Source organism: Cibotium barometz, chromosome 13, assembly GCF_041138505.1.
Source record: "Cibotium barometz isolate CiBa-2024 chromosome 13, ASM4113850v1, whole genome shotgun sequence".
NCBI lineage: Eukaryota > Viridiplantae > Streptophyta > Polypodiopsida > Cyatheales > Cibotiaceae > Cibotium > Cibotium barometz.
In genome coordinates, this window is record NC_141058.1 from 33,376,175 (window position 1) to 33,401,855 (window position 25,681).

Sequence of the window (25,681 nt, forward strand, 5' to 3'; positions counted from 1 at the left end):
AAAGGCCTGGCGCCGTAAGATCGCCTCATCCGAGTCTCCCCGGATGCGGTCGTACTGTCCTCGCAGGGTGTGGATCAACTCCTGCCAAATCCCCCGTAGTCTCTGCTGGTGGCTCCAATCTCCCCTCAAAGGCCGAAAAGCACCGGGCCCTCCAGGTGAACTAGATGGTGAGGCTGCTGAGGAGCTCCCATCGTAAATCCCTCTCCTGTGTCCAGCTGGCGGACGAGAAATCCGGTGCCGGAACCAGGCGAGGCTGGCCCCTAATAAATCTGATGGCCTGACTGCCCTGCTCCATCTCATAGCCCATAGCAGGCCCTAACGAAGTCGACCAAGCAGCGGCTCCCCACGTAAACATACCCTCTGGAGAGAGGGGGGCCAGAATACGCAGCATCCGCAGCCAAATCTGCTGTGCCTGAGGGCAGTCCCAAAGGCAATGTCTCTGTGTCTCCATAGGGTGGCCGCATCGGACACAGGCCGCCGGAAGACCGCTGTAAACAAGCCAAGTGCCAACTGCTGAGCCCCTGTGGGCGACCAGCCACTGAAAAGCCGAGATCCTGCGGGCCTGCCGACTAGCCCAGAGCCGAGCCCAGAAATCCTCCAGGAACTCCTGTGAGAGTCCCTGCAATCGCCAATGTCCCGCTGCTGCTGGAGAAACCGTCCTCCTCGCCGTCAAAATATGCCGTCCCAGCCGAACAGTATACTGGAAAAAGGTGATCTCTGTGGCCTCAAGGGATGCATAAGGATCATGCCACTCGTACTCCCCGGGGTCCCACTGTAGGCGGGCCAAGTGGCGCGCTGCATATGCCCATATGCGCCAATCCGGGAGCACATCAGCAGGGTCGGGGTCAATATGCCACTTCCGAGAAGCGGCAGCCACTACCCGAATCCTCTGAAAGGTGCACTCTGCAACCAAAGGCGACTCCACCTCCACTCTCTGGAGTCTGCCCTCATCCTGAATCTCATAGTAGAGGCATCTGCCATCCTCAGTGCTAGCTCTGACAGCAATCAGGATCTCCAACTGTGTAAAGGCTCCCATCCACTGTGGGGCCACTAGCTCGAGAGGCGTGAACCACTCCTCTGTGAGTGCCTCCTGTATATCATCCCTCATAATCAACCCCCGTCTGAAGTGACTCAGTCTCTCCACCTGGATCTCCTCTGGTAGACTGCAGAAAGCCTGCCAGTCTCCAAAACTACGAGCGGGGCCTGCCGCTAAAGGTCCCCAGGCTAGAGGAGGCCGAGAACCCAGCATATGACCCTGCTCCGTGCGAACCGCTGGGCTCCAGATGAGCGGCTGCCTGGCCCGCTCCTCAACACAAGAAGGAGGCCGCTGAGAGAGCCCCGGTCTCAGCAGCTCCCAAGCTCTCAAGATACTCAAAGCAAATCTGTCCTCCCATCCTCTACTGAGGCCTGTCCTCCTCATCTCTATGAAGATCCAGCGAATCTCTGGTGCCCAAGTACCCCCTGCAGGGGGCGCCCGAGCCTGCAGTCGCTGCAAGAGGAGCTCTTTCCACGGCTCAGCGCCTGGAAGCAACCCCCGAACAATAAGCTTCCCCAATAAGGCTCTGCTCTGATCGACTGGATCTATAATGCCCAAACCGCCCTGAGCCAGCGGAAGTGTAATAACTGCCCATGCAACCTTTGCCCGAGCTGGCTGACCGTCCCGCCCAGACCACAGAAAGTTCCTGATCAGCCTCTGTACCTGGCTGATGCAAGAGCTCGAGCAAATCCAGCAAGACGTAATGTACCACATGGTCGCTAACAGCACCTTATTTGCCACCACCACCCTCCCAGCCAAGGAAAGTCGAGCTGTACTCCAATACAATAGCTTCTTCCCAATGCTCAGAAGAAGCGGGGCAATCTGTTGCTCAGGTGACAAATCGAGGCCAATCTGGCATCCCAAATACCGCACTGCTGTGCCTGGAGGAATCCATCTAAAACCGGGGTCCGGGCTCCATGCCGGAGTGGGAGCACTACTGATCCAAAAGGCCACTGTCTTGCGCCAATTGATCAATGCTCCCGAAGCTGCACTAAAAACCTGGAGCGACTGCTCAGCCCGAATAAGATTGGCCTCTTGGCCATGCAAAAATAAGCCCGTGTCGTCTGCAAACTCAGCATCAAGCAAATCCTCCCCCCGGACTGGGAGCTGAAGTCCTCTCAAACCAACCTCCTCTGCCGTCAAATACATACTCATAGCCTCCGCAAAGAAGAGAAAAAGGAAAGGGGCGAGAGGACACCCCTGACGGACTGATCTGGTCAGCTCAAAACTCGGCCCCCGTCCTCCTGCAATCAGCACCTGGCTGCGAGCTGTGGAATACAGAGCTGCCACCCCTCTGATCCATCCTGGCTCAAAGCCCAGGCGAAGCATAGTGCCCTCTAAGAATCCCCAATCAACTCTATCGTATGCCTTCTCAAAATCGAGAAGCATCACGACCAAGTCCTCGCCAAGAAATCTAGCTCGGGTCGTCGCCTCCCAGAAAGTAAAGATGTTGTCAAGGATACTGCGCTCCTTGACAAATCCTGTCTGAGTAGCATGAATCAACTCCCCCAGGAAGGGCTGGATCCTCAAACTCAAGGCCTTTGCTAAGACCTTGTAGACAGTATTGAGGATCGTAATAGGCCTCCAATGCCGAATGTCATCTGATAATCCCTCCCCCTTGGGGATAAGATAGATCAAGCCCTCTGAAAAGCTCTGCGGCATCACCCCAATGTCCAAAACATGCTGAAAGCCCCTGCGGAGGCCTGGCCCCAAAAGGTCCCAATAGCGCATAAAAAAGGCCGGCGTCAGTCCGTCCTCCCCTGGGCAACTATGTCGCGGCAGGACCCTCAAGGCCTCGGCAAGCTCAATCTCTGACAGAGGCGCACCTAGAACTGTACGCATATGGTCTGTGACCCTCCTCTGCACATGGGCCCACACAGTCTGTCTGCAAGCATCTCGATCCTCAGTGGCTGGCTCCGCTGAAAGCAGGTCACTATAAAATGCAGTGGCAATGGCTCTGATCTCCCCGAGCTCAGTAGCTACCGATCCATCCGGTCTACTAAGCTGGCGGACTCCTGCTCGCGCATGACGGGGTCCAGTGATCTCAAAAAACTCCCCAGTCACTCTATCACCAAGCTGCGTCCACTGAGAGGCCTGACGACGATAGTAAAACTCATGTCTCTGCTCCTCTACCTCTCTAACCTCCTGGCGTGCCTGGCTCAGCTGGGACGCCACCCACTCACATGCAGGCTGCTGCTCCTGAAGGCGCTGTAGTGAAGCAAGGCTGCGTCTCAGCCGTTGCTCCCGCTCGCGAATCTCTCCCAGTCGTGTCAAAGCTGCAGCGTGTAGAAAAGAGCTAAGATCAATGAGTCCCTAGGCACACTGGCTCGCTGCATCCTGGTCAGAGCACTGACTATCATGCCAGATCCTCTCAATGTCCTCAGCGAGACTGGGATCTGCAAGTACCCTCTCTGGGATCCTCAACTGCAAGCTGGGCTCCCGTGTCCCCTCCTCCAATGTCAATATAACTGGCGCATGATCTGAAAATGAGGTGCCAGCGAGAATGCCGACGGAGCCCCCTCGCTCCCCTAACCAGTCGCCCACATAAAAGCGATCAATCCGTGATAGATTAGTCCCTCCCTGCCGGCGATCCGACCGAGAGAAACTAAGACTGTCCTGAGACCGGGAGAAAGCCCCATGCTGCCATGCATCAGTGATCCTCAGTGACATGCAAAACCGGTCCCAGGCTGCAAGCTCCGTGCCGTGCACTGTTACATGACTGCCTCCCACCCTATCTGCCGGGTCCTCTAGCATGTTGAAGTCTCCCCCAACACACCAATGTGCGGCCTCTGGCAATGCATCTGTAACCTGAGTCCAGAACTCTGCTCTGGCACTAGCATGATTGGGCGCATAGATGTTGAGCACACCCAATAGCTCATCATGCATCCTCAGAATGACATACTGTGCTCTACCAGGCACAATGATCCCTCGATCCACAATGGCCTGCCGCCATACATCTGCAATAACCATGCATACTCCTCCCTGTCCACCCAAAGGACCAAACCCTGCAGACCAAAAAGTGTCCCATCTACCAGGCATCACCGAACCATATCTCCGGATCCTGCTCTCACCCAAGTGGTGCTCCTGCATCATCAAAATGTCAATGCTGCCACCAACCAGGCATCTCTGAAGCTCCTGCCTCAAGCAACCTCGATAGCGTATAAAGTGTGCTCCGCCAAGGCCCTGTACATTCCATGAGATGATCCTCATGGATGCCCTGCTGAGGTGGATGCTGCCTCAGCCGTACGGCGGGCCTTCGCAAGCGGCTTGGATGGAGAGTAGTCCCCATCCGAACGGCTGCGAATCTGCCCACCCGGTGTACTGCAAGAATCCCGGATCAGGCGCCAGTGGCTGTGGCCCATGGCGACTGCCTCCTGCTCTGACAGAGAAACCTCGTGTATACTCACATATCCAGGGTCGCGTGCCAAGTCTGCCACTATGCGCACGACCAAATGCCGAATCCCTGAGGTATCCACACTCCCGGGATCCAAGAAAAAATGAGCCAACTCCCAAAGTCGGCCTATCACATCTGTCACCTCCAGATCGCTCATGTGGTGAGAAAACTCAACTGCCTGAGTCTTCAAAGTGTTGAGAGCGAGCTCTAGAGTCCACTCCCGGTCACAAGGTCCACATAGAGGGAACGAGAAGGCCACCGCTGAGTCTAGTACCTCCTCCCCGCGGGCCGGAGGTATCACTACATGAACTCGAATGGGTGCTGGCTCATGGGGGCCCTCTGCTCCAAAAAGCCGTGTGAAGGTATAATCAAAGGCCTCCGAGCGCTGTCTAATGCCAAGGCGACTCAGCCGACTGCGGATAGATGAAATCCGTGAGGCCCTAATCGGCATAGGTCTCCTCTGTGATGCTCGAGCGAGGTCAGTGCTCAGCGCTCTCCGGACTGCAGGTGAGCGCCAGGGAACAGCCAAGGCCTCCCGGGAAGGTGAGGCGGGCGGAGGGGGAGGAGGGGGAGGCGAGGGAGGTGGAGAGGGAGCCGCTGCCGAAACCGGAGCGGGGGCGGGAGGAGGCGATGGTGGAAGCGAGGCGGTGGGAGGGGACGGGGGTGAAGGGGGGGTGAAGGGGGGGAGCTGGCATCTCCTGGTCCTCGGTCGCTGCAGGGGTCTCCTCCTGAAGGGGAGCAAAGCTGTTCCTCACGGGAACCCAGTGAGGCTGAGACTGTGGCTGCTGCTGCAGCGGTCTCTGGGCGTGCTGCTGTGGCTGTCTCCCTCGGCGGCGCCCCTGTCCAGGCTGCCACTCCGAGGTCTTTGTGGCCTGAGCAGGTGTCCCGGAGGCAGCCTGCCGAGCCGAATCTGTGGGCGGGCCATCAGTAGCCTGCTGCTGTGGTGAGGGTCGAGGTCTCCTGCGAGGGCAGGCCTTGGCCAGATGACCGACCTGCCTGCAAATGAAGCACTGGTTCGGGAGCCCCGAGAACTCCACTCTCCGATCTATCCACCCCCCCCCTATCCTAGGTAACTGAATGACCTTAGGAAGGGAGGAGATGTCAGACACCAACACTCTGACCGAAGGTGGCCCAGTTGCTCTAGCCACCACTGAAGCTGCTGAGGGGCCCGTCTCTAGTACCGAGCCCACCAATGCTCCGAGCCTGGAGAGGAGCGGAAGATACTCCCGGCGGAGACCAGGGAAACAAACTGTAACATGGAAGAGGCGCTCTCCCTGCTCCGCCGCTGCTGGGTCAAATCCATGCTGCCAAGGTCTGAAGAAAGCCCGAGCACCCCTGATGTCAAGGGGACTCATGGCAAGGACCTTGGCAACGCTCTGGGCGGCCTCGAACTCGATCTGATAATGTCCCCGGCCCAGAAGCTGTACATCCAGGATCTTGCCCACATCTGCAAGAAGGCGGGCCTGAAGAAGATCCCTGATCTCCCCTCTGCTGGGGCGAGTGCCAACTATACGGCAGATGGTGGAATGAGCCTGGAGGCGTTCCACCTCTGCGGTGAGGCTCGCTTCCTCTTCCGGCGAAAGAGAAAGCCTGATGGGGGTGACCTCAGGGGCGGGCGAGGGGGCTGCGGATGAGTCCCTCTGAGGCGGGGCGGGAGGAGCCTCCATCAGTGTCTGAAGCTGCGGCGAAGGCGGGAACCTGCTGGAACCGAGTTGCACACAGAGAGGCGGAATGCGGAGCGAAAATGAAAACAAAACCCCCAGGGGGCGGAAGCAAGAAAAGGAGGGAGGGGGGGGGAGAAGGCGAAAGAGATAAAACCTAAAAAAAAGGGGGGGGGAGGGCAGGGGCTGCGCGCAAGAGGAATGGGAGGAAAAAGCGAACTGGCGGAGGGGGGGGAATGAGTCGCTGCAGAGAGGAGGAGGGCGCGCAGACAAGGGGGGGGAGGCGTAAGGGAGAGGAAGGCGGCGAGCAGAGCTATGGGCAGCAGCGAAGGCAGGCGGAAGGGGGGGGGGGGGGGCGCAACAGCGAATGCAGACGGGGGGGGGCTAAACGAAAGGCGGCGGGGGTCAATGAAGGCGGCGGGCAATGCAGGCGGCGGGCAATGCAGGGAAGGCGGAGAAGGAGGAAGCGAGGAGGAAACGAGGGGGCGAGCAGGCAGGGCGATGGGCGCAGTGCAACGCGAGCAGGGAGAGGGGGGCGGGAGCTTCAGCGAGCGGTCTCGTGATTAACAACTAAGATTCCGAAAAGGTTATAACTTTAGCACAACAATCAGGATTATTTGAGCAGGCCAAGATGGATCAATTCATTCACGGATTAGATCATAATATCCGGTTCAGAGTTCACAACTTTGAACCTAGTACATACGACCAGGTTTCGACTCTTGCTCAAAATGAAGAAATGAAGATGAACGGAGGCAAGTCCAAGCAGTCGTCACAGTCCAGTAGCAAACCCCAACAGCAGCAATCTGCTGTGCAGCCAGGGAAAGGTAATGCATCTTCTAAAGATGCTAAGAAGGACAATAGTAATAGCTCTAGTTCAGGGGGTAAGAAGGATAAAGAATCCAAGCCTAAGAAAACCCTTGAGGAAAAGACTAAAGCAGACATCACTGGAGGTTATCTTCCTCCAAAGGAGCAAAGGAAATACGAGTCAGAAAACATATGCTTTTTCTGTTATACCATAGGACATGGTAAGAAGGATTGCCACAAATGGCAAGCGGAGCAAGCCTCCAAAGCTCCTTCTGTCACAGTTGTCACAGCATCTTCAACTCCTCCAGTCCCACCTACTATCACAAATGCAGTTCAGCTTTTACCTTCTATGCATCCTATGCTATTTGTGGTATTTGATGCTAAGCAGGAGGGTGAGAGCAATGCTGCACAGAAAAGCCTCATCTGAGCTTATGGCTCTGCCAAGGGCCGACAGTTTGTAGTCCTATTCGACATGGGAGTTCTGAGGACGCCATCTCTCCCCAGTTGGCTAACAAGATGAGCTGCACATTAGTACCATATCATTTAGATGTGGACGGGTTCACACTTGGTCTCCGCACCCACATATCTCAGAAGGCACAACAATTTGTCTTTGAAGTTCAAAAGGCCTCATTCCAACGAGATTTCATTGTCTTGCCTCTTCTGGGGTGTGACATGATCTTGGGAATCCAGTGGTTTCGTCAATACGAGTCTATTCCCGATTGGGGGTAGGGCACTTTTACTTTCTGTAAAGTTTTTCTTGAGCCTGTCATGATTCGTGGAGATAGAAGTATTCTTGGTATCCCATTGATTTCGCACCTCCATGCCCGACGAGCTATCCGCAAGGGAGCGGAAGGGGCACTACTTTATGTTCGTACTCAGATAGCCTCTACCTCATTGGTAGCACCTATCTCATCTTCACTCCCATAGTTCACAGACCTCCTGTCCAGACATCAGGACATTATGCTTAGGGATGATCTTCCGCACAGTCTCCCTCCATCACGTCTTGAGGACCATTATATCAATTTGGTCCCTCGATCAGAACCTCCTAGTAGGTTCCCCTATCATCTTTCCAAGACTTTAGAGGGCAAGCTAGAAAGACAGTTATCTGAGCTTCTCTGAGCCGGATTCGTTCGGCCTTATTCCTCACCATTTGCTGCACCCATCCTATTTGTCCAAAAGAAGGACAAGTCTGCACGCCTTTGTGTAGACTACAGGACATTGAATAAACTCACCATTAAGAATAAGTTTCCTATGCCAAGGATTGAGTACATTTTGGAGCGTCTAGACGGTGCAAAATTTTTCATTAAGATCGACCTCAAGAGTGGTTACCATCAGGTTCGCATTTTCGAAGTTGACATTCCAAAAACAGCTTTCCAAACATAGCGTGGTCATTACGAGTTTGTAGTCATGCCTTTTGGGCTTACAAATGCACCCGCAACCTTTAATAAAATGATGTCCAGGATTTGCGCAGTCCTCATTGGTAAGTGTGTCTTCATCTTTCTTGATGACATGCTTCTATTCTCAGCCACTACGGAGCAGCATGAGAAAGATGTGGAGAAGGTCTTGCAACTTTTGCGAGATACTGGGCTCTACATAAAAAGTCTATCTTCAGCGTTAAAGAGGTTCAATACTTGGGCTATATCATCGGTTCCGATGGGATTCGATTGGACCCTCAAAGGTTCAAGGGATCTTGGATTGGGACATCCCTCAGACCGCCCAAGAGATCCGTTCTTTCACAAAAGTCCGAGTCATAGGCAAGGCGCTTGATGCATTCCGTACACTCCAGAAAGTTGCCTCAGAAGCACCTGTTTTGAAGTTAGTTGGGATAAACCTTTTGAGGTCATTATCGATGCCAGCAATGTAGCCATAGGTGTAGTTCTCCAACAGGACAATCGACCCGTGGCCTACTACAGTAGAAAGTTGGATGTCGCCGAAAAGAATTATTCAGTTTATGACAAAGAGCTTTTGGGTGTGATCACAACGCTCAAACATTGGAAGCCTTTCCTTTATGGACAGGTCTTCACAGTCAAAATAGACCACCAAGCACTTAAGTGGCTTGAAACCATGCCAAGTGCCCAGTGGAGTGATCGGCAAGCCAGATGGAGTCAGCTCTTTCAACAATTTAGAGGAATGATCGAGTACATCCCTGGTAAGCATAACCCAGTCTCGCAGATGCTCCTAGTCGAAAGGCCAGCATCCAGGCAGTGCAGGAGAGGGGATATGAGCATTATTCATCTCCTGGTAGTGTGCCCAAACTGTGTATCAGGGGTGCCCGGTTCATCCCTCGCGCGCCTCTAACGGTTCGAGGCGTTCGACTGCCTGATCGAGGCGTCCAACAAAAAAATAAATAAATAAATAAATAAAATATATATATATATATATATATATATATATATATATTTGCTGGTTTGAGTCTTTAGACGGGGGCTTTAAGGGCCCAAGGCAGCCCCTCTCACACACGCTCTCTCTCTCCCTCATTCTCTCCCTCCCTCCCTCCCTTAAGCCTTTCTCAAGACCCAAAGTTCAAAGTTCAAAGTTCAAACACACTAGTATGATGATGTTTTTTATACCCACTTTTGGAGCTCTCTCTATACTCTATCGGTTCATTTCAGTTCATTTCATTTTACTTTGTACCCTTGAATCTTGATGATGTATCCAAATGATGATGATGTATCCAAATTTGGGTCTCATAGGTCATTTTGGCCTTTTGCAGACGTTTAATACAGCTTTCTTTCTTTCACACACACACACACTCTCTCTCCCTCTCATACACACCCTCTCTCTCCCTCCCTCAAGGCTCATACATACACACTCTAGTCTCTCGCTCTCTCTCTCAACTTTCACTATATATATTATATCTATCTATCACTATATATGTATATATATATATACCAGACGCCTCTAACGTCTCTAAAAAATACGAGTCTTTCGAGGCGCGTACCATACCCGCCTCGTACCAAACGCCTCTGACGCCTCTAACAACCTTGCTCAAGGTGTTCACCTTGAGAGGGGGATGTGGTTACTTGGCAAGGTGAGCCACTCCTATTCCCCAGGCAGATGGCCTTCTAGATTACAGGGTAAAGGCACAGGAGTCTTCATCCCTAGGATGAGCATTGATTTGGGAGCTTGGTGTACAGGTTGATATTGGCATTCATGCAGAGGCAAGCTAAGTCACTTGGTGACAAGAGCTGTTGTTGAGGTTCACAGGTATCAGTTGCAGGATGGGAACAAGATGCATGGCAGGTGTACAGGTTCATTGGGTACAGGCAGGTATCAGTGGAGCAGTAGTTTGGAGCAGATGATTGACATCAAATTGTGCTTTGGGATGATGAGTTGTGGATGGTTGGTTCCACATGGACACATGACTAGTTGGTTGGGAGCATGCCAGCTGGGGTTGTCAGGTTTTGGTAGGAGAGCTTTCTTGAGCTCAGTGCCATAATTAACACCAAAGAGCTTAGGGGGTGTTGCCATGTGATTGGGTGACTCATAGGGGTGTGTGAGTAGTAGTCCCATCACGCGACGGCAAGTTATGGATACAGGTTTTAAAGGTCAGGTGCCGGCAGGATTGTCAACTACAGTGCTGGAGATATGTTTTCTTCCAGCAGGACAGAGAGGCATTCTTGGACCGAGGGATACATGGAGATCCGGAAACCTTGTATCTGGAGATTGGTGCTCAACAAGCTCAGAGTTGGAGGCTTGAGTACCAGGGCTGATGTTGACATTGTGGGCCTCTAGGGTGTCTAGAGGGGGTGCCAACAGGGAGACAGTTTGGCGGTGTTCTCTAAGGAGCAGATTTTTTCTTGGAGGTAGAGAGTCAAACGACATCCTTTCTTGGGCTGAAGAGGGAGCACATTGTGTGGATTGGTGTGATACAGATTGGGTTGGAGATATGGACATCTGGTGGTTCATTTTTTGGATTTTGTTAGACTTCTGGATTGGGAGCAGTTTCTTGGAGTAAGTGGTAGAGGTGGGAGCAAATCGACTTCTCGACTTGCTTTGGAGGTTTTCTTTTCCAGCTCCTTGGACCGGTTTCTCTCCTAGGATCTGAGAGGGGATGTTAGCATTATTCATCTCCTGGTAGTGTGCCTAAGCTGTGTATCAGGGGTGCCTAGATTTATCCCGGGCAGCACCATATTTTCTCCTCTAGTCAGGGCCCTTAGTTGTAGGGTTGGCCACCCATTTCTCACATGTTTATTTTGTCCAATCGTGGGCCTTTTTCTAGAGCCAGTCGGCCAACTCCAATAGGAGCTATATAAGGCCAGGCTCTTACTCACTTGTAGACACCTTGACAGGGGCTTCTAGGCCCGGATCCTCCCTTAGGGGAGTAGCTCATCATGCCCTCACTTACGGGGACCACCCCTTGTACAGGGCTGATTGTATCATTGCTTCTTCATCATTATGCAGATTCATTTTCTTTCTCTTTGTGTCTATGTCTCACGCTTTCCATTGCGCACTTTTGACATCTACCATTCTCGAAATCACGGGGAAGGTCTTAGATAGCATGAAAGACCAGTATGTCGACTCCCCTGAGTTTGGTACTCAATACAATTTGGCCCTCACTTTTGAGCCTGGCCATTATTCAATACAGAACGGTTGGTTGTTCTTCAAGAACCGCCTCTGTGTCATTCGGGAAAAGCAATTAGCTCTTCTCCATGATGCCCATGACTCCTTAGTTGGAGGACATAGAGGTATCAACAGTACCCTTGAGAAATTAGAACAATCCTTTTATAGGCCAAAAATGAGGCGTGATGTATATTCACATATTCAAGCCTGTAAGATTTGTCAAAAAGTTAAAGTTCCACATACAAAGAAGACTGGGTTACTTCAACCTTTGCCTATCCCCGACGGACCTTTCATCGACATGTCTATGGAGTTTGTGGGGCCTCTACCAACATCCATCGGATTCGGTAACACTCAGTGTTTCACCATTGTGGATCGCTTCAGGAAGTTCTGCATGCTCATCCCATGCAAGCATACGGCCACAGCTGAGGACGTAGCCCGTCTTTTTCTCAAACATTGGTACTCCATTTGTGGTTTGCCTCGCACCATTACATCAAATAGGGATTCCAAGTTTACCGCGCATTTTTGGAGGGCATTAAAATACTTAGGAACTAAGTTACAGTTGTCTAATGCATTCCATCCACAGACAGACGGCTAGACAGAAATCTATAACCAGTTGGCCTTTGATGTTCTCAAGTCATATTGTCATGACCAGCGGTCCAAATAGGAGCATTATCTTCCATCGGTCCAAGACATCTTGAACGATACTCATTCATCCAGTGTCGGACGGACTCTGTATGAAGCAACCTTTGGTCGCCGTTTCTCCTCTCTTTTGACGAGATTGGTGTCTCCATCTCTTGAAGCTAATAAAACGACGGAAGTATTTTTCGACATCATTGAGTCAGTTAAGGACCACTTTACCAAAGCTCAGGAAGCTTATAGCAGACAGGCAAATAAGTTTAAATGAGATGTCCACTTCAAGGAAGGGGATTGGGTCTATTTGCGCATCATGAAACAAAGATTGAAACAAGTGGGCAAACGTTGTCCCAAGCTTTCTTTCCGTAGTTTTGGGACCTTTCCCAATAGTTAAAAAGATAAGTGATGTCTCCATGAAGTTGCCTAACAATTGGACAATGCATGATGTTTTCATGTTTCTTCGCTAAAACCATATGTTGGATTAGAAGTGTTTGATGTTTCTGATGAACAGCAGCCAGACGTGGTAGACGAAGTAGAAGTCATCGAGCCTGAGCAGATCCTTCTTCATCGTTGGAAGCATGGTTCCGATCGACGGATACGTCAGTTCTATATACGAAGTTCCGAGATCGAGGTACCCACGAAGCCGTTTGGCTAGACGAGGAGTTCTTTCAAGAGTACCCCCAGTTGTTGGCGGATACCTTGGAAGCCATGAACTAGCCGCCAAGCTAAGCAAGAGAGAATGTCACATGCACTCTGCACTGTAGTGCATGGTGACAAGATGGCTCATCATCATCAGTGCAACATTGTACATTATTAGTACCCTTTAGGATGATATTTGTCGTACGCCATGACCCCATTGTAATCCTCAATCCAGGATAAGTCACTTAGGTCATTCCTCAGCCATAGTGAGTCAGTCAGTCAGTCCAAGTCCCTTAACGCACTTGAAGAGATGCATTCATGCATGTAAAGTCAGTAGAAACCTTAGGATTTGCATTAGAAAGCACTCTGCATATTGCATGTCATTCATCCATTGCATATAGACCATTGTTGAAGCCTTCAAATAACATCTAGTATTTATATTTATCTGACATTTTTTTCCATATTTTCCAGCATTATTATAGCATTTAAATACCATCAATATCATTTATTAGCCATAAGATCCAGTCATGTAGCTCTAGGGAGCCAACCGACCAGCCCATGAGCATATAAATAGCCTTGCTATTGCATCACTCCAATCATCTATCTTCAAGCGTGTGAGCCTTCAACACAAGGAGCATAAACGATTGGACATTCAGCCATAGATATCATAATTCAGCCATCAAAGCTCAAGAGTTGCAGTCCTCAGCCCTGGAGCATATCGCTTGACAGTTTCAGCCCTGCATCAGCAAAACGCAGCATCTCTTGCAGCCGGCCAGCCCCAGAGCTCCATCAGCCTTGCGTTTTTAGCATACACAGCAGCCGGCCAGCATCTGTGTATCATCTTCATTGCGTTTTCAGCATCTAACAGCATTCAAGCCGCATACAACTCATCGTTTTGCTTCAGCCACTTTGGTGAAGGTAAAACTCAGCATTCATATTCATTTTCAGCATTCATATATAGCCCAGAACAGTCCCAAATAGTCCATACCTCAGCCTCAGATTTGCAGCCTTCCCTCGTTCCATTGTTCAGCCCAACTCTTGGTCCTCAGAGATCTTGCGTTTGGCTTATCGTCAGTCCACAGTCAGCCGGAAGAAGTCTCCCCCGAAGGAGACCTTGCTCTTCCGACTACCGCAGACACCATAGCTCTACTCAGAGCTCAAAACTAGCTTCTCATGGAGCGTCTCCAACTCTTCGAGGCAACAACAGCACGTCCTCCTCCGCATCTAGCAACCCCCGAGCCCCGACTACATCTCCCTCTTCTTTCAGATGGAACAACAAAGAAGAGAAGACGAGGTTCTACGGAGAGAAGAAAAAGCAGAAGCTGAAGCAAGAAAACAACAAGAAAAAGCAGATAGATGGGAATATGAGGAAGCCCAATGTAGGATCGAAGAAGACCGATGTCAGGCTGAACTCGTCGCTTGGGAGCACCAGCGAGAGCTCGATCGAGAACGTATGTTACTCAAGCACCAAAGGGAGCCTTGCCTTTTCAGTATACACAGCAGCCGGCCAGCATCTGTGCATCATCTTCACTGCGTTTTCAGCATCTAACAGCGTTCAGCCCGCATACAACTCATCGTTTTGCTTCAGCCACTTTGGTGAAGGTAAAACTCAGCATTCATATTCATTTTCAACATTCATACATAGCCTAGAATAGTCCCAAATAGTCCATACCTCAGCCTCAGATTTGCAGCCTTCCCTCATTCCATTGGAAAGAGTGCATAGGCTCGAGATTGGTCATCATTGGTGCTTCTACAGCCGTGTACAATTCAGCGTGACTCTTGGTCCTCAGAGATCTTGCGTTTGGCTTATCGTCAGTCCACAGTCAGTCTCTTCAAAGTAATAAAGCAAATACTATTCCAGTAACGGGATGGGGGGGGCCTTCAGTGGGTAATTCAGGACTCCATACGGTGTACAGTTTCTCTCTCTCTCTCTCTCTCTCTCTCTCTCTCTCTCTCTCTCTCAAATCTCTTAAAGTTTGAAGTCATAAAAGTGGATTGCTAAACTCGCGAAACTTAGGATACAGAAGGCGGTGTGAGAATTTGTGTGACGGGATCCTTAATTACGAATACTTCCGCTGTATGTTACAATTATGCCCCTTTCAGCATACAACTCCCAAGGTTGCTTTCTTGTGGTTTTTCTTACTACTACGGACCAGCCCTCACTGTGTTTCTTGTTGGATTTTATGCTGTGTATGCACCCAGGGGAGTGCTAGTGATCATCAGTAGGTTACTAGGGCACTTTTTACTTCAGTTAGTGGAGGTTTTTTCCCCTAGTTTAGCTTAGTTTCACTTATAAAGGTTTATAAGTGATTTGGTCCACCTGGCACTATTTATGACCGGACCATGTGAACACACTTTAGGTCACATCTTTTATATGTGGCTATTGTACTTCATTTTATCATTATCAATATATGAGCAAACGTGTTCCTCTCTCTCACTCTCACGTTTTCTGTTAGTGTGCCTTCCAAAACCCTAACCCTAACAGCTTAACCCTACATTGTGGTATCAGAGCAGGTTCGCCATCAGCTGGCACGCCTGCCCTGTCCGTACAGGCCCTCGCCACCCATCAACTGCCCGTACAGTCCCTCGCCATTAGATTGCCCTGCTCCGTACAGGCGCCTGCCCTATTCCATACACTGCTCCGTACACTGCTCCGTACACTGGTCGACCAGCCTACTCTGTACAGCAGACAGCAGGCGACCAGCACCTGCTGCGTATACCTGCAGCAGACCAGCACCTGTCTGTCCATACAGGCGACTACTGTTCCGTACAGCTGTTCCATACAGCAGACAGCAGTCGACCAGCACCTGCTTCTCCTCCGTACACTGTTCCGTACACTTGTTCTGTACAGCCTACAGCCGACAAGTACCTGCAAAATCACATGGGTAAAAATTTACAGCTTTACATGTTTTGAAATTTGGGCATTTTCTCTGTGAAAGTTTTTCTGGCAGATACAGGGAGGTTTTCTTGCAAAGAAACCTCTACAGGCTTTTGCAAGGCTTTGGGTGCAGAAATTTTGGGCATTTCGGCACTATGTGAGCCACTTTTGTTGCTCTACTCAGTCAGTGGTGCATTGTCTTGCACATTTAGAGGATTGAGAGTGCAGGCATATTTGGGTCAGTTGTACTCAGTGGAGTACAATTGTACTCAGTGGAGTACAATTGCTTTCAGGGTTGTTGTTTTTGGGTTTTTTGATACACAAGTACAACATTGTGCACTGGCATAATGGCAAATCAACAACAGAGTGATGTGTTCACGTATTTGTCTAAGGAAGACAAGCTGGATGGCATGAATTACTCCTTGTGGAGTGTCATGCTGAGAAATGTGCTCGTGGCAAAAGGTCTTTAGGATTTTGTTAGTGGTGATGAACCACGTCCAGGTCCATTGGCTCCAAAGACTCCTCCTCAAGGTGCTGCTTGTGGAAGAGGACAACAGGCACAGGCACCGGTTCAGCCACAGCCTGTTCAAAGAACAAATGCCCAGAAGACATGGGATGCCAAAGATGCACAAGCCTTATCACTTATTGCATTGTCAGTACAGAGGTCTATTATACCTCATATTCGTTCAGCTGGCTCTTCACGGAATGCATGGGTGACTTTGGAGTAGATGTATGCTGCTCGTGATGAGGCACGGATCTCATTTTTGAAAAGAGAGCTGGAAAACCAGAAGATGCATGAAGGAGATGATATGTCTAGCCACTTGAACAAGCTACAGGATTTGAGAGAGCAACTCATCAATGTGGATGAGATTATTCCTGAGACACAGCTTGTATCCACCATCTTAAACTCTTTGCCAAGATCCTACTTGGCTTTTCATACCTCTTTGAACCTCAGCATGAGGAATGCTATTGAGCCCCTAAAGTATCAGGAACTTGTTGCTCTCTTGTTACAGGAAGAGCAAATCAGGAAGAACATGAACATGAACACAAGTGCTGAACAAGCATTTGTGACAGGTCAAAAAGGGAAAGGCAAGTCTCAGCCAAAGAGTTCAAATCAGAATTCAGGTGATGGTGGTTCATCTCAGGATACCAAGAAAGGTGATGGACAGCCCAAGAAGAAAGGCAAATGCCATTACTGTAAGAAGCCAGGTCACTACATCACAGAGTGTAGGAAGAGGATTGCCAAAGAGAAGGAGTAGTCTGGGTTGTCTATAAAAGATACCTCTAAAGCTCCTCCGGAGACTGCTTCCTTTGTTGAAGACAGGGATTACTGTTTCTACACATGCAGTTATGATGCCTCTTGGTCTTCACAGGCACTCAGTGTGACTGAGCATGCATGTACTTGGTATTTCGATAGTGGTGCTTCAAAGCATATTACATCTTGCAGGGATTTGTTTTGTAATGTATGCCCTACCCCTGTTGGCAAGACCGTTCAGTGTGCCAATAATGCTTCATATCCAGTTCGTGGCATTGGGGAGATTCAGCTCACAGCCATTGATGGCTTTATTCTTCGCTTACAGATGCCTTATATGTACCAGGGATAAAGAAGAATCTGTTGTCCATTTCTTCTTTAGCACAGTGTGGTATGCAAGTCAACTTTGATGATGACAAATGCATGGTCAGAGACAAAGCTAATGCCTTGACCTTGATGCTTACTGGTACATTATGTCATGGACTTTATCAGTTGGATGTATTTCAGCCAGTGGATCAGTCTACTTATCATGCATTCACTCTTACTCCAGCTATGGTTGATGCGGAGTTATGGCATGCTCGCATGGGACATGTAAATTTTGGTAGTCTTATGCTTATGCAGCGACATAACATGTTGACAGACCTACCTCTTATGGAGAAGCCTCCAGATCACATATGTGAAGGATGTATTTTGGGAAAAATGCATCGGTTTTCCTTTCCACGTGATCAGGCTCTACGAGCAACTACAAAGCTGCAGCTTATACACAGTGATCTTTGTGGTCCCATGCAGAGGAAGTCATTAGGAGGTTGCTTCTATTTTGCTACATTTATTGATGACTTCTCTCGTATATGCTGGGTCTATCCGTTGACACGGAAATCACAGGTATATGATGCATTTTTGGCCTTTGTAGCACTTGCTGAAACAGAGTCAGGATGCAAGGTTAAGACCCTCCGTTCTGACCGAGGGGGGGAATATGTGTCACACGTTGAATTCCTTTCTTGAGAGTAGAGGTATCAAGCATCAGTATACTACTCCTTATACTCCACAACAAAATGGGGTTGCAGAAAGGAAGAATCGGTCACTCATGGAGATGGCCAGATGTATGTTAAAGGCAAAGAAGTTACCACATGTCTTTTGGGTGGAAGCTGTTATGTGTGCTTGTCATATTTTGAATCGATGTCCCACAAAGGCATTGGTTTCCATTACTCCTTTTGAGGCTTGGCATGGCCGCAAGCCTTCGGTATCACACTTTCGTACTTTTGGGTGTCTTGCATATGCACACATACATGAAGAGTTGAGGAGGAAGTTGGATGATAAAGCCACAAAATGTATTTTTGTTGGGTACAGCCGTGAGAGCAAGGGCTACCGGTTATATGACCCACTGTCCAAGAAGATATTCACTAGTCGGGATGTGATTTTTGATGAAAAATCAGAATTATCCATGGCTAGTTATGATGCAAATCAGGCTGAAAATGATGTGTTTGAAGGCCTACTACCTATGGAGTTTCATTCCACAGTTGGTGATCCAACCCATGAGGGTGCAGGGCAGCCAGCTAATCATGAAGGTGGTGCAGAAATTCAGCAGGAGATTGAGCCAAAAGTTGAGCCAAATATGGGGCAACAAGCTCCACAGGTCAGACATATACCTAGATGGTATTTGAGGACATTACAGGACAGCCATCTAGATGCTCCTCTTGCTGGCCGTACTCGTAGGGAGACACGGACCAATGAGCATGCACACATCATGGATTTAAATATGGTTATGGCAGCTAGTTTACAGGATGATGATGAGCCTGATTCATTTGTGGATGCACGAGACAATGTGCATTGGAACAAAGCCATGCAGGATGAACTTGATTCTATTAAAAAGAATCAAACATGGGATTTGGTTGATCTACCCAAAGGCAAGAAAGCCCTTGGTACTAAGTGGGTCTATAAGTTGAAAAGACATGCAGATGGATCCATTGACAGGTACAAAGCCCGTCTAGTTGCAAAGGGCAAGAAAGCCCTTGGTACTAAGTGGGTCTATAAGTTGAAAAGACATGCAGATGGATCCATTGACAGGTACAAAGCCCGTCTAGTTGCAAAGGGCTATGCACAGAAGAAGGGCATTGATTATGAGGAGACATTTGCTCCTACATCTCGTATGTCGACACTTAGGAGTGTCATTGCATTGGCTGCACATCGTGGTTGGGTTGTTCATCAGTTGGACATCAAGACTACTTTCCTACATGGGGACCTTGAGGAGGAAGTTTATGTACATCAGCCCATAGGTTTTGCAGAACATGGTCATGAAGGGAAAGTATGCAGGCTGAAAAAGGCCTTGTATGGTTTGAAACAAGCTCCACGAGCTTGGTATGCAAAGATAGATGCTTTCCTGCTCACTCAAGGCTTTGTGAACAGTCCATCAGAAGCCACTTTGTATGTAAAGAAAGAAGAGAAAGATCTGCTAGTCATCAGTCTTTATGTAGATGATCTTTTGCTCATGGGATCAAATGATGACAAAATTGCAGCTTTTAAAGAGATATTACAACAGACATTTGCCATGTCTGATTTGGGGCTCGTACACTCCTATTTGGGCATACAGTTTGTGCAGGATAACAGAGGCATTGGGTTGTTGCAATCTCGGTCTGTTGCTAAACTTCTGGAGAAGTTCAAATTTCAAGATTGCAAGCCTATCAGCACTCCTATGGAGCCTGGAATGAAACTGTCACTACAAGATGACTGTATTTTATTTGATGCCACTACATATGCTCAGGTTGTTGGGTGCCTTATTTACTTGTGTACTACATAGCCAGATATTCAGTATGCCGTATCTCAGTTGAGCAGATTCATGCACAGCCCGCGATTGTCACATTGGCAAGCTGTGAAGCGTGTATTTCGGTATTTGCAGGGTACCTTGTCTCTTGGATTGCTTTATCCTGAGGGGGGTGACATGCAGCTATATGCTTACAGCGATTCAGATTGGGCTGGTGATTTTGATACTAGACATTCCACTAGTGGAAATTGTTTCTTTCTTGGCTCTTCATGTATTTCTTGGCTAAGCAAGAAACAGACCACAGTGGCCACTTTGTCTTGTGAGGCAGAGTACAGAGCAGCCTACACTACTACCGTTGAGTGCGTATGGCTGCGTCGTCTTATGACTGATATGGATATTTCAGTGGAGGAGCCTACACCTATCTATACTGATAGTCAGAGTGCCATTGCCGTGGCCAGGAATCCTGTGTTTCATGCTCGCACGAAACACATTGAGATTCACTATCACTTTGTTCGGGAGAGACTCCAGGCAGGTGATATCAGTTTGATTTACTGCCCTACAGATCAGAATGTGGCAGACACGAGTTAGAATGCTCCCTCCTAGGAGCGTTGCACATCCTTAAAGAGCTTGCTCTTTACTGACTCCATTAGTGGCTATTGTACTTCATTTTATCATTATCAATATATGAGCAAACGTGTTCCTCTCTCTCACTCTCACGTTTTCTGTTAGTGTGCCTTCCAAAACCCTAACCCTAACAGCTCAACCCTACATTTCTTACTACGGATCTGTGCACCTTCCGGGGCTTCTACTGCTTAGCTTGGTTGAGCCTGATGCTCTGATACCAATGTGGCATGTGGATGCCTTGACTTACTTGATCCAGCCCTAAGCCTACTGATTAGGAAGTCGCCAGCAAAGGGTAGTTGGAGTTAGTGGCGTGTTGTCCCACACACCGTTGTAACCCTCTTGTATGTTGTAATATTGTCATGTCGTCTCAGGCATTTATTAGGCCATTTGTCGTGTGCCTGTCATCGGGTCAAGAAGTCAAGCGGATCACCCTGGTGTGTGCAAATCTCATTTTGAGTACTAGCAACACCAAACATTTAGGGATTCCATGCTTGGGAGCTTTGGGCAGTCTTTTGGGCACCCTAGTTGGGGGCCATGGTGCCTAGGGTGGCCATGACGGTTGACCCAATAAGATACGCGCCAAAGAGAAATTGGCAAAAAGGAATAGAGTTGGGGACCTCCAGCCTTGCAGCTAGGGATATAGAGTTGAGAAACCTAGTTTGAGGAAAGCCGTGGCACACAGCCTCATTAAAAAGCTGAGCTTAGCCAAGGGCCATTTTATCCACCCACAAGAAGAAAATCATATTATTGTCTTACAAAAGAGCAGGGTCTATAAGGCCAAGGAAGTACATTGAGAGTGTCTATCATGCACCTTGGCATTAAAAAATATTAAAAAAGGTAAAACAACTTACTGACTAATACATAAAGATGCTGAAAATAGTCTACTATTGTAGCATGCAATAGGTTGACCATCGTAATGCGCAACAAAGCCTTCTTTAAACCTGTGAGTTTATGCAATCCGAGAGAGAGAGAGAGAGAGAGAGAGAGAGTCGACACTAGATTGGCTCCCAATTACCCTCCCCCCCCCCCCCCCCCCCCCCCCCCCCAGCACGGCAAGCAGGAGTATTTGCTTGTATTACTTTGGAGAACTTTGTACAACGATGAGAATGATGACTGTGGACTGCCAAATGCACGGATGAGGAAGACCGAATGCAGGCTGACCATATGCTGAAACATAGGAGTAAGTGATGCTATTACCATTGTGTTTGATGTACTGTGCCTCCACCTTGGGGTATTCAGTTCCCTACTAGCATACCAATGTTCTTACACATGCAAACCGTTTTCCTTTGATGATGATCTGGCTCTCTTGAATCCATTGAAAATCCTCTCATGCTAGGGTGCCCATGTCTACTGCTGGCTGCCATGACTTTAAAACCGAGACATTTCCCGCTCATCTGAGTTCTGCAATGCCTTGACCATGTGGAAGTGTTCAGCCACAGATGAATACATGAGAAGAAATTTACAAAGCATGTACACAGAACTCAAAACAGACTTACAAGACAAAACATGTGCTATGTTCCAGAAGAGAATTACAGCTGGTCCATAGGGCAGACTCGGTCCTAGCTTTCACTTGACGGTTCGGCGATGATTGCGGACTAGACACAGAAGACACTTCCTATGGGATTTCCACTGCTGCATTCAAGTAATTACACAGGACAAGGCAGTTGGGGCAACGATGCTTTTGTTGACCTTGGGTTGTTGAGTTGGCCCGTTCCAAAACGTTCGTAATGGTTAGATGGTTTTAGAGCCCTTCTGAGGAGGATGCATTACAAGTACCATTTGTGTGCATAAAATTAACCTCACTACCATCTCGGCTAGTGTAGAAATCTTCGCTCTTATTAGGTCAGGCAACTCATCTATGCAAAGTGACAAAGATTGTCTAAGATTGTATCTCCTCACAGAGCCCCCCAAAGATGTCTAGTATTTACCTTCTCACAGCTTTATCATGCTTTTTTCATGCCTGCATTGTGCTGATGTGGTGTCACGGCCTTCAGATGGCCAACTTATAAAAAATTATTGTCTTGTGCGATAACTAGGTTGATTTTGCAGATGTGGCCTTGCATATAATGTTATAGTTTTGTGGGATAATGAGGTTGATTTTGCAGGTGCTGCACTTCAAGGGCTCTAGAAAAATGATTGTCTTGTGCGATAACTAGGTTGATTTTGCAGATGTGGCCTTGCATATAATGTTATAGTTTTGTGGGATAATGAGGTTGATTTTGCAGGTGCTGCACTTCAAGGGCTCTAGAAAAAGGCTTATGGTAGAAGCTTGGAATTTCTTCAAACACTCACAGAGAGGCCTTTCAGATATGAAATGCCTCATTCTAAGGAGTGGGCGGGCAAAATATGATTTTTGATCCACTTCATCTCCAAGCATGCCTACATCAAAACCCTTCTAAAGGGACTGGGGTCAGGGATCGTTTCAGTTTTTGCAGGTACTCGATCATCTTCTTTCTCTCTCTCAAGGGTTGTGCTTTGTTGAAGGTATATAACCAAGTATATGCATCAGACATTCAAGCATTTTTGAGGACATCCCACTTAAATTGCAGGTGTTGATCAATCTTGAAGTGAGTGAGCAGTGGTTTCAAGGAACCGCTTCACCCATAAAAGTAGAGCAATGTGCTGTGCAACATGGCCAAGCCCATTGAATAGAGACGTACACAAACACAAAGCTGGCTTCAAAGCATAATGCAGATTCTAGAGTCTTTTTAGAGCATAATGCAGATTCTAGAGTCTTTTTAGATGTCTCTATTTCTTGTACTTTCTGTCTCCCTACAGCATCACCTTACTTTCACTGTGTTTTAGGTAGAATTTGGAAATATGGTAAAGGTAGACATGTAGACATGAGAGATGTATATGTGAAAGGTGGCCCAGGTATTCATTCCCATATGGAAATATGGCCGAGGTTCTCCGGTCATCATACATCACTATCTCATTAAATTGTTTTGGGAGCATTGGTTGCATAATAAATCCCCCCCTGCACGCCCCCACCCGATCCCCTCACGGCTGCATATGATTTTATATCAGAATCACCATCACATAGTCCTTCCTTTGGGTGCCATTTATTGTAAGTCTCATGTATTCTACAGTCATATTCAGGCATATAGCAATGAATTCAGTTCTGTCATGTATACTCTGGTGTCATTTGGCATATGTCATGTATGGCAATTCCTTCTGTCAATGTCATGTCATTGTAAAGCATTTGTCTGCTTGTGTGTTGGTCAGATGTGGCAATTCTCACTGTTAGATCTAAAAGATTTGTTAGAAGCCACGTAATGCTTCTATAAGTTATAATAATTTACAAATGCACATTAGGGGTGGCTCATTAAGTAAAGGATCAAGCATCGAAAATTCCTATCCACGTTCAATCGAGACATTTATTTTTCTCATCCAAGATCTAATGAAAGCTAGATATTTTGGCAAGAGTTAGAACGAGTACTAGAACTTAAGTCTGAGATGTGAAGCCTTTTTTTTTTTGGCCATGCCATACATCTTGACAAACATCTACTCATGCGCACAAGCAGTTACTAAACAATGACAATAATATCCTTAGCAGGATATTTCTATGCCAATTGTAGGACATGTGGCTTCTCAGTTGACACTTTTTTTTGGTGTCCACCCTCTCTAAAGTTCCCTCAACCACACCAATGTGCTCTTTCTACACGATTATTTCTTAATGAGTCTCTTTTTATGTTTGTAAAGGATATAACGTTAATGGATGTACTAATAAGGGTAGGTTAATAATTAAACCTCTGTGAGACCAAGGTTATTTCTCTTGTTATTGACTCAAAATCTCTTTGAGAAAACTGTTATGCATTTTTTAAGCAATATGACCCTTCAGTCTACAAGCAATATCAATAAACTAGTGGGATTTGATTATATGAGACAACGTGGTTTAGTCAAAGATTGTGGTAAGTTTTGGTCATGCCTACAAGTTGAGTGCATTGTTGAGTGAGTTTATATTCTTTGTAGAACTTTATAAAGAGAAGTTTTGATGGCTAGAACCATCGGTAATCTTGTTATTTACTTTAGTGTTATAAGGTAGGTTATGCATGTGACCCTTCCCTATGCATAGAAACTCATGTAGTTCTGGTGCTACACGGGAAACTTTTCAATAATCAAGTCATTTTTGGAAGTATTTTGCTTTGAAATTTATAGTAATGCCATATCAATGAATTTTCTTACTATACTTAATTCACACAATAATTTGCAACTTAATTTACACAATAGAATGTTGTCGTAGTGCTTGGGAGGGAGCAAGGAGTGGAAAGATGTGAGTATTGTAGATTGACCCCACAAGTGGATTATCAATGGCCTCTTTGCATTAGATTTTCTAGCCGGCAATGTTGTTGATGAGCTCATGTGTGGCTCACTCGAGTCTTTGAGGTCCACTACATGGCAAGATCAGGGAAGCAAAAATAGTTGAGATTTGAAAGTGTGCGAGCTGCAAGGTGAAGCATCCACCATCCTCCTCATAGAGTAGAATTACATCCATCTCCATGGCCCAAGAAATTGTGCCCTTGTAAGTGTTGGGTTTGGATGTGCACAGACTAAGAATCCTCCACCCAACTTGTTGGGCCTTTGGGCAGTCTGAAAGGCAATGTCATTGAGTCTCCATTGGGGCACTACATTGGTTCCACGTGCTATACACAAGGATGGGCATCATGCAATATCAACCACATGCCAACTGTGAGGTTAAGAAGTCCTAACAACCATAAGAAAAGAGTGTGGAAATTGCATCAAAATGCCAACCCTAAGTCTATTAGCAAAAGAAGTCTACTAGCCGATCCATGCTCTTGCAAAAGCTCTTGAGTATTGGATGCTGGTTTAGGTCTCTGCAATACCTTTCTCTAGGATCCCACTTATATATATGTGTGTGTGTGCATGCATGCATATACCATTCGGGATAGCGACAGTTGGCATGGTAGGAAGGGACACTATTATATCTCAAGGATATGTCTAGTGTGAAAAAAAAGTGCTATGTAGACTATGTTTTAGGCAAAAGGACCTAGATATAGTTATTTTAGCCATCCGTAATCATTTTATACCTTGTTTTTTTGCCATGCAAGCTTTTCACGTGCACTCTGCAAAAGTGTTGACAGTGACTTTTTAGTTATGCAATGTTTTTGTGCATGTTCACATAGACTAGTATGCATAGTAGATGATTTGAAGTGTCTATAGAGATTTGGGATTTGTACATATATGGTAGATGTATGTTGATGCAATTGGTTCACATAAAGTGACTATATAATAGGTTTACACTACCACTAGTAATTGTGTATGTATTTATTAGAGATACTATTAGAGCTTTCATGATTATTGTCAGCGTTAAAGTTACTGCAAGTTCCATTTGGCCTAAAGAATGCCATATTTGATGTATGTAAAAGTTATTATAGGTAGTAATGCTTGACAATCTATCTTAGATTGTGAGCAAGAAGC

General features: G+C 47.5%; 1 protein-coding gene across 4 annotated transcripts in view; it reads left to right on the forward strand.

Annotated features, from left to right (window-relative positions):
- Positions 1-23,094, forward strand: part of LOC147632617 (polyphosphatidylinositol phosphatase) — a 59,074-nt gene extending 35,980 nt beyond the window's left edge. The window contains exons 7-8 of one of the 4 annotated variants that reach the window (XM_086807402.1): positions 22,468-22,677; positions 22,792-23,094. In XM_086807402.1, the coding sequence (XP_086663528.1) occupies positions 22,468-22,599 (132 nt within the window). In that variant the 3' untranslated portion in view covers positions 22,600-22,677; positions 22,792-23,094. Of the gene's footprint in view, positions 1-21,302; positions 21,423-22,347; positions 22,364-22,467; positions 22,678-22,791 lie in introns of those variants that run through there. The other 3 variants (XM_086807403.1, XM_086807404.1, XM_086807405.1) reach the window with 3 other exon arrangements.
- Positions 23,095-25,681: the final 2,587 nt, after the last annotated feature.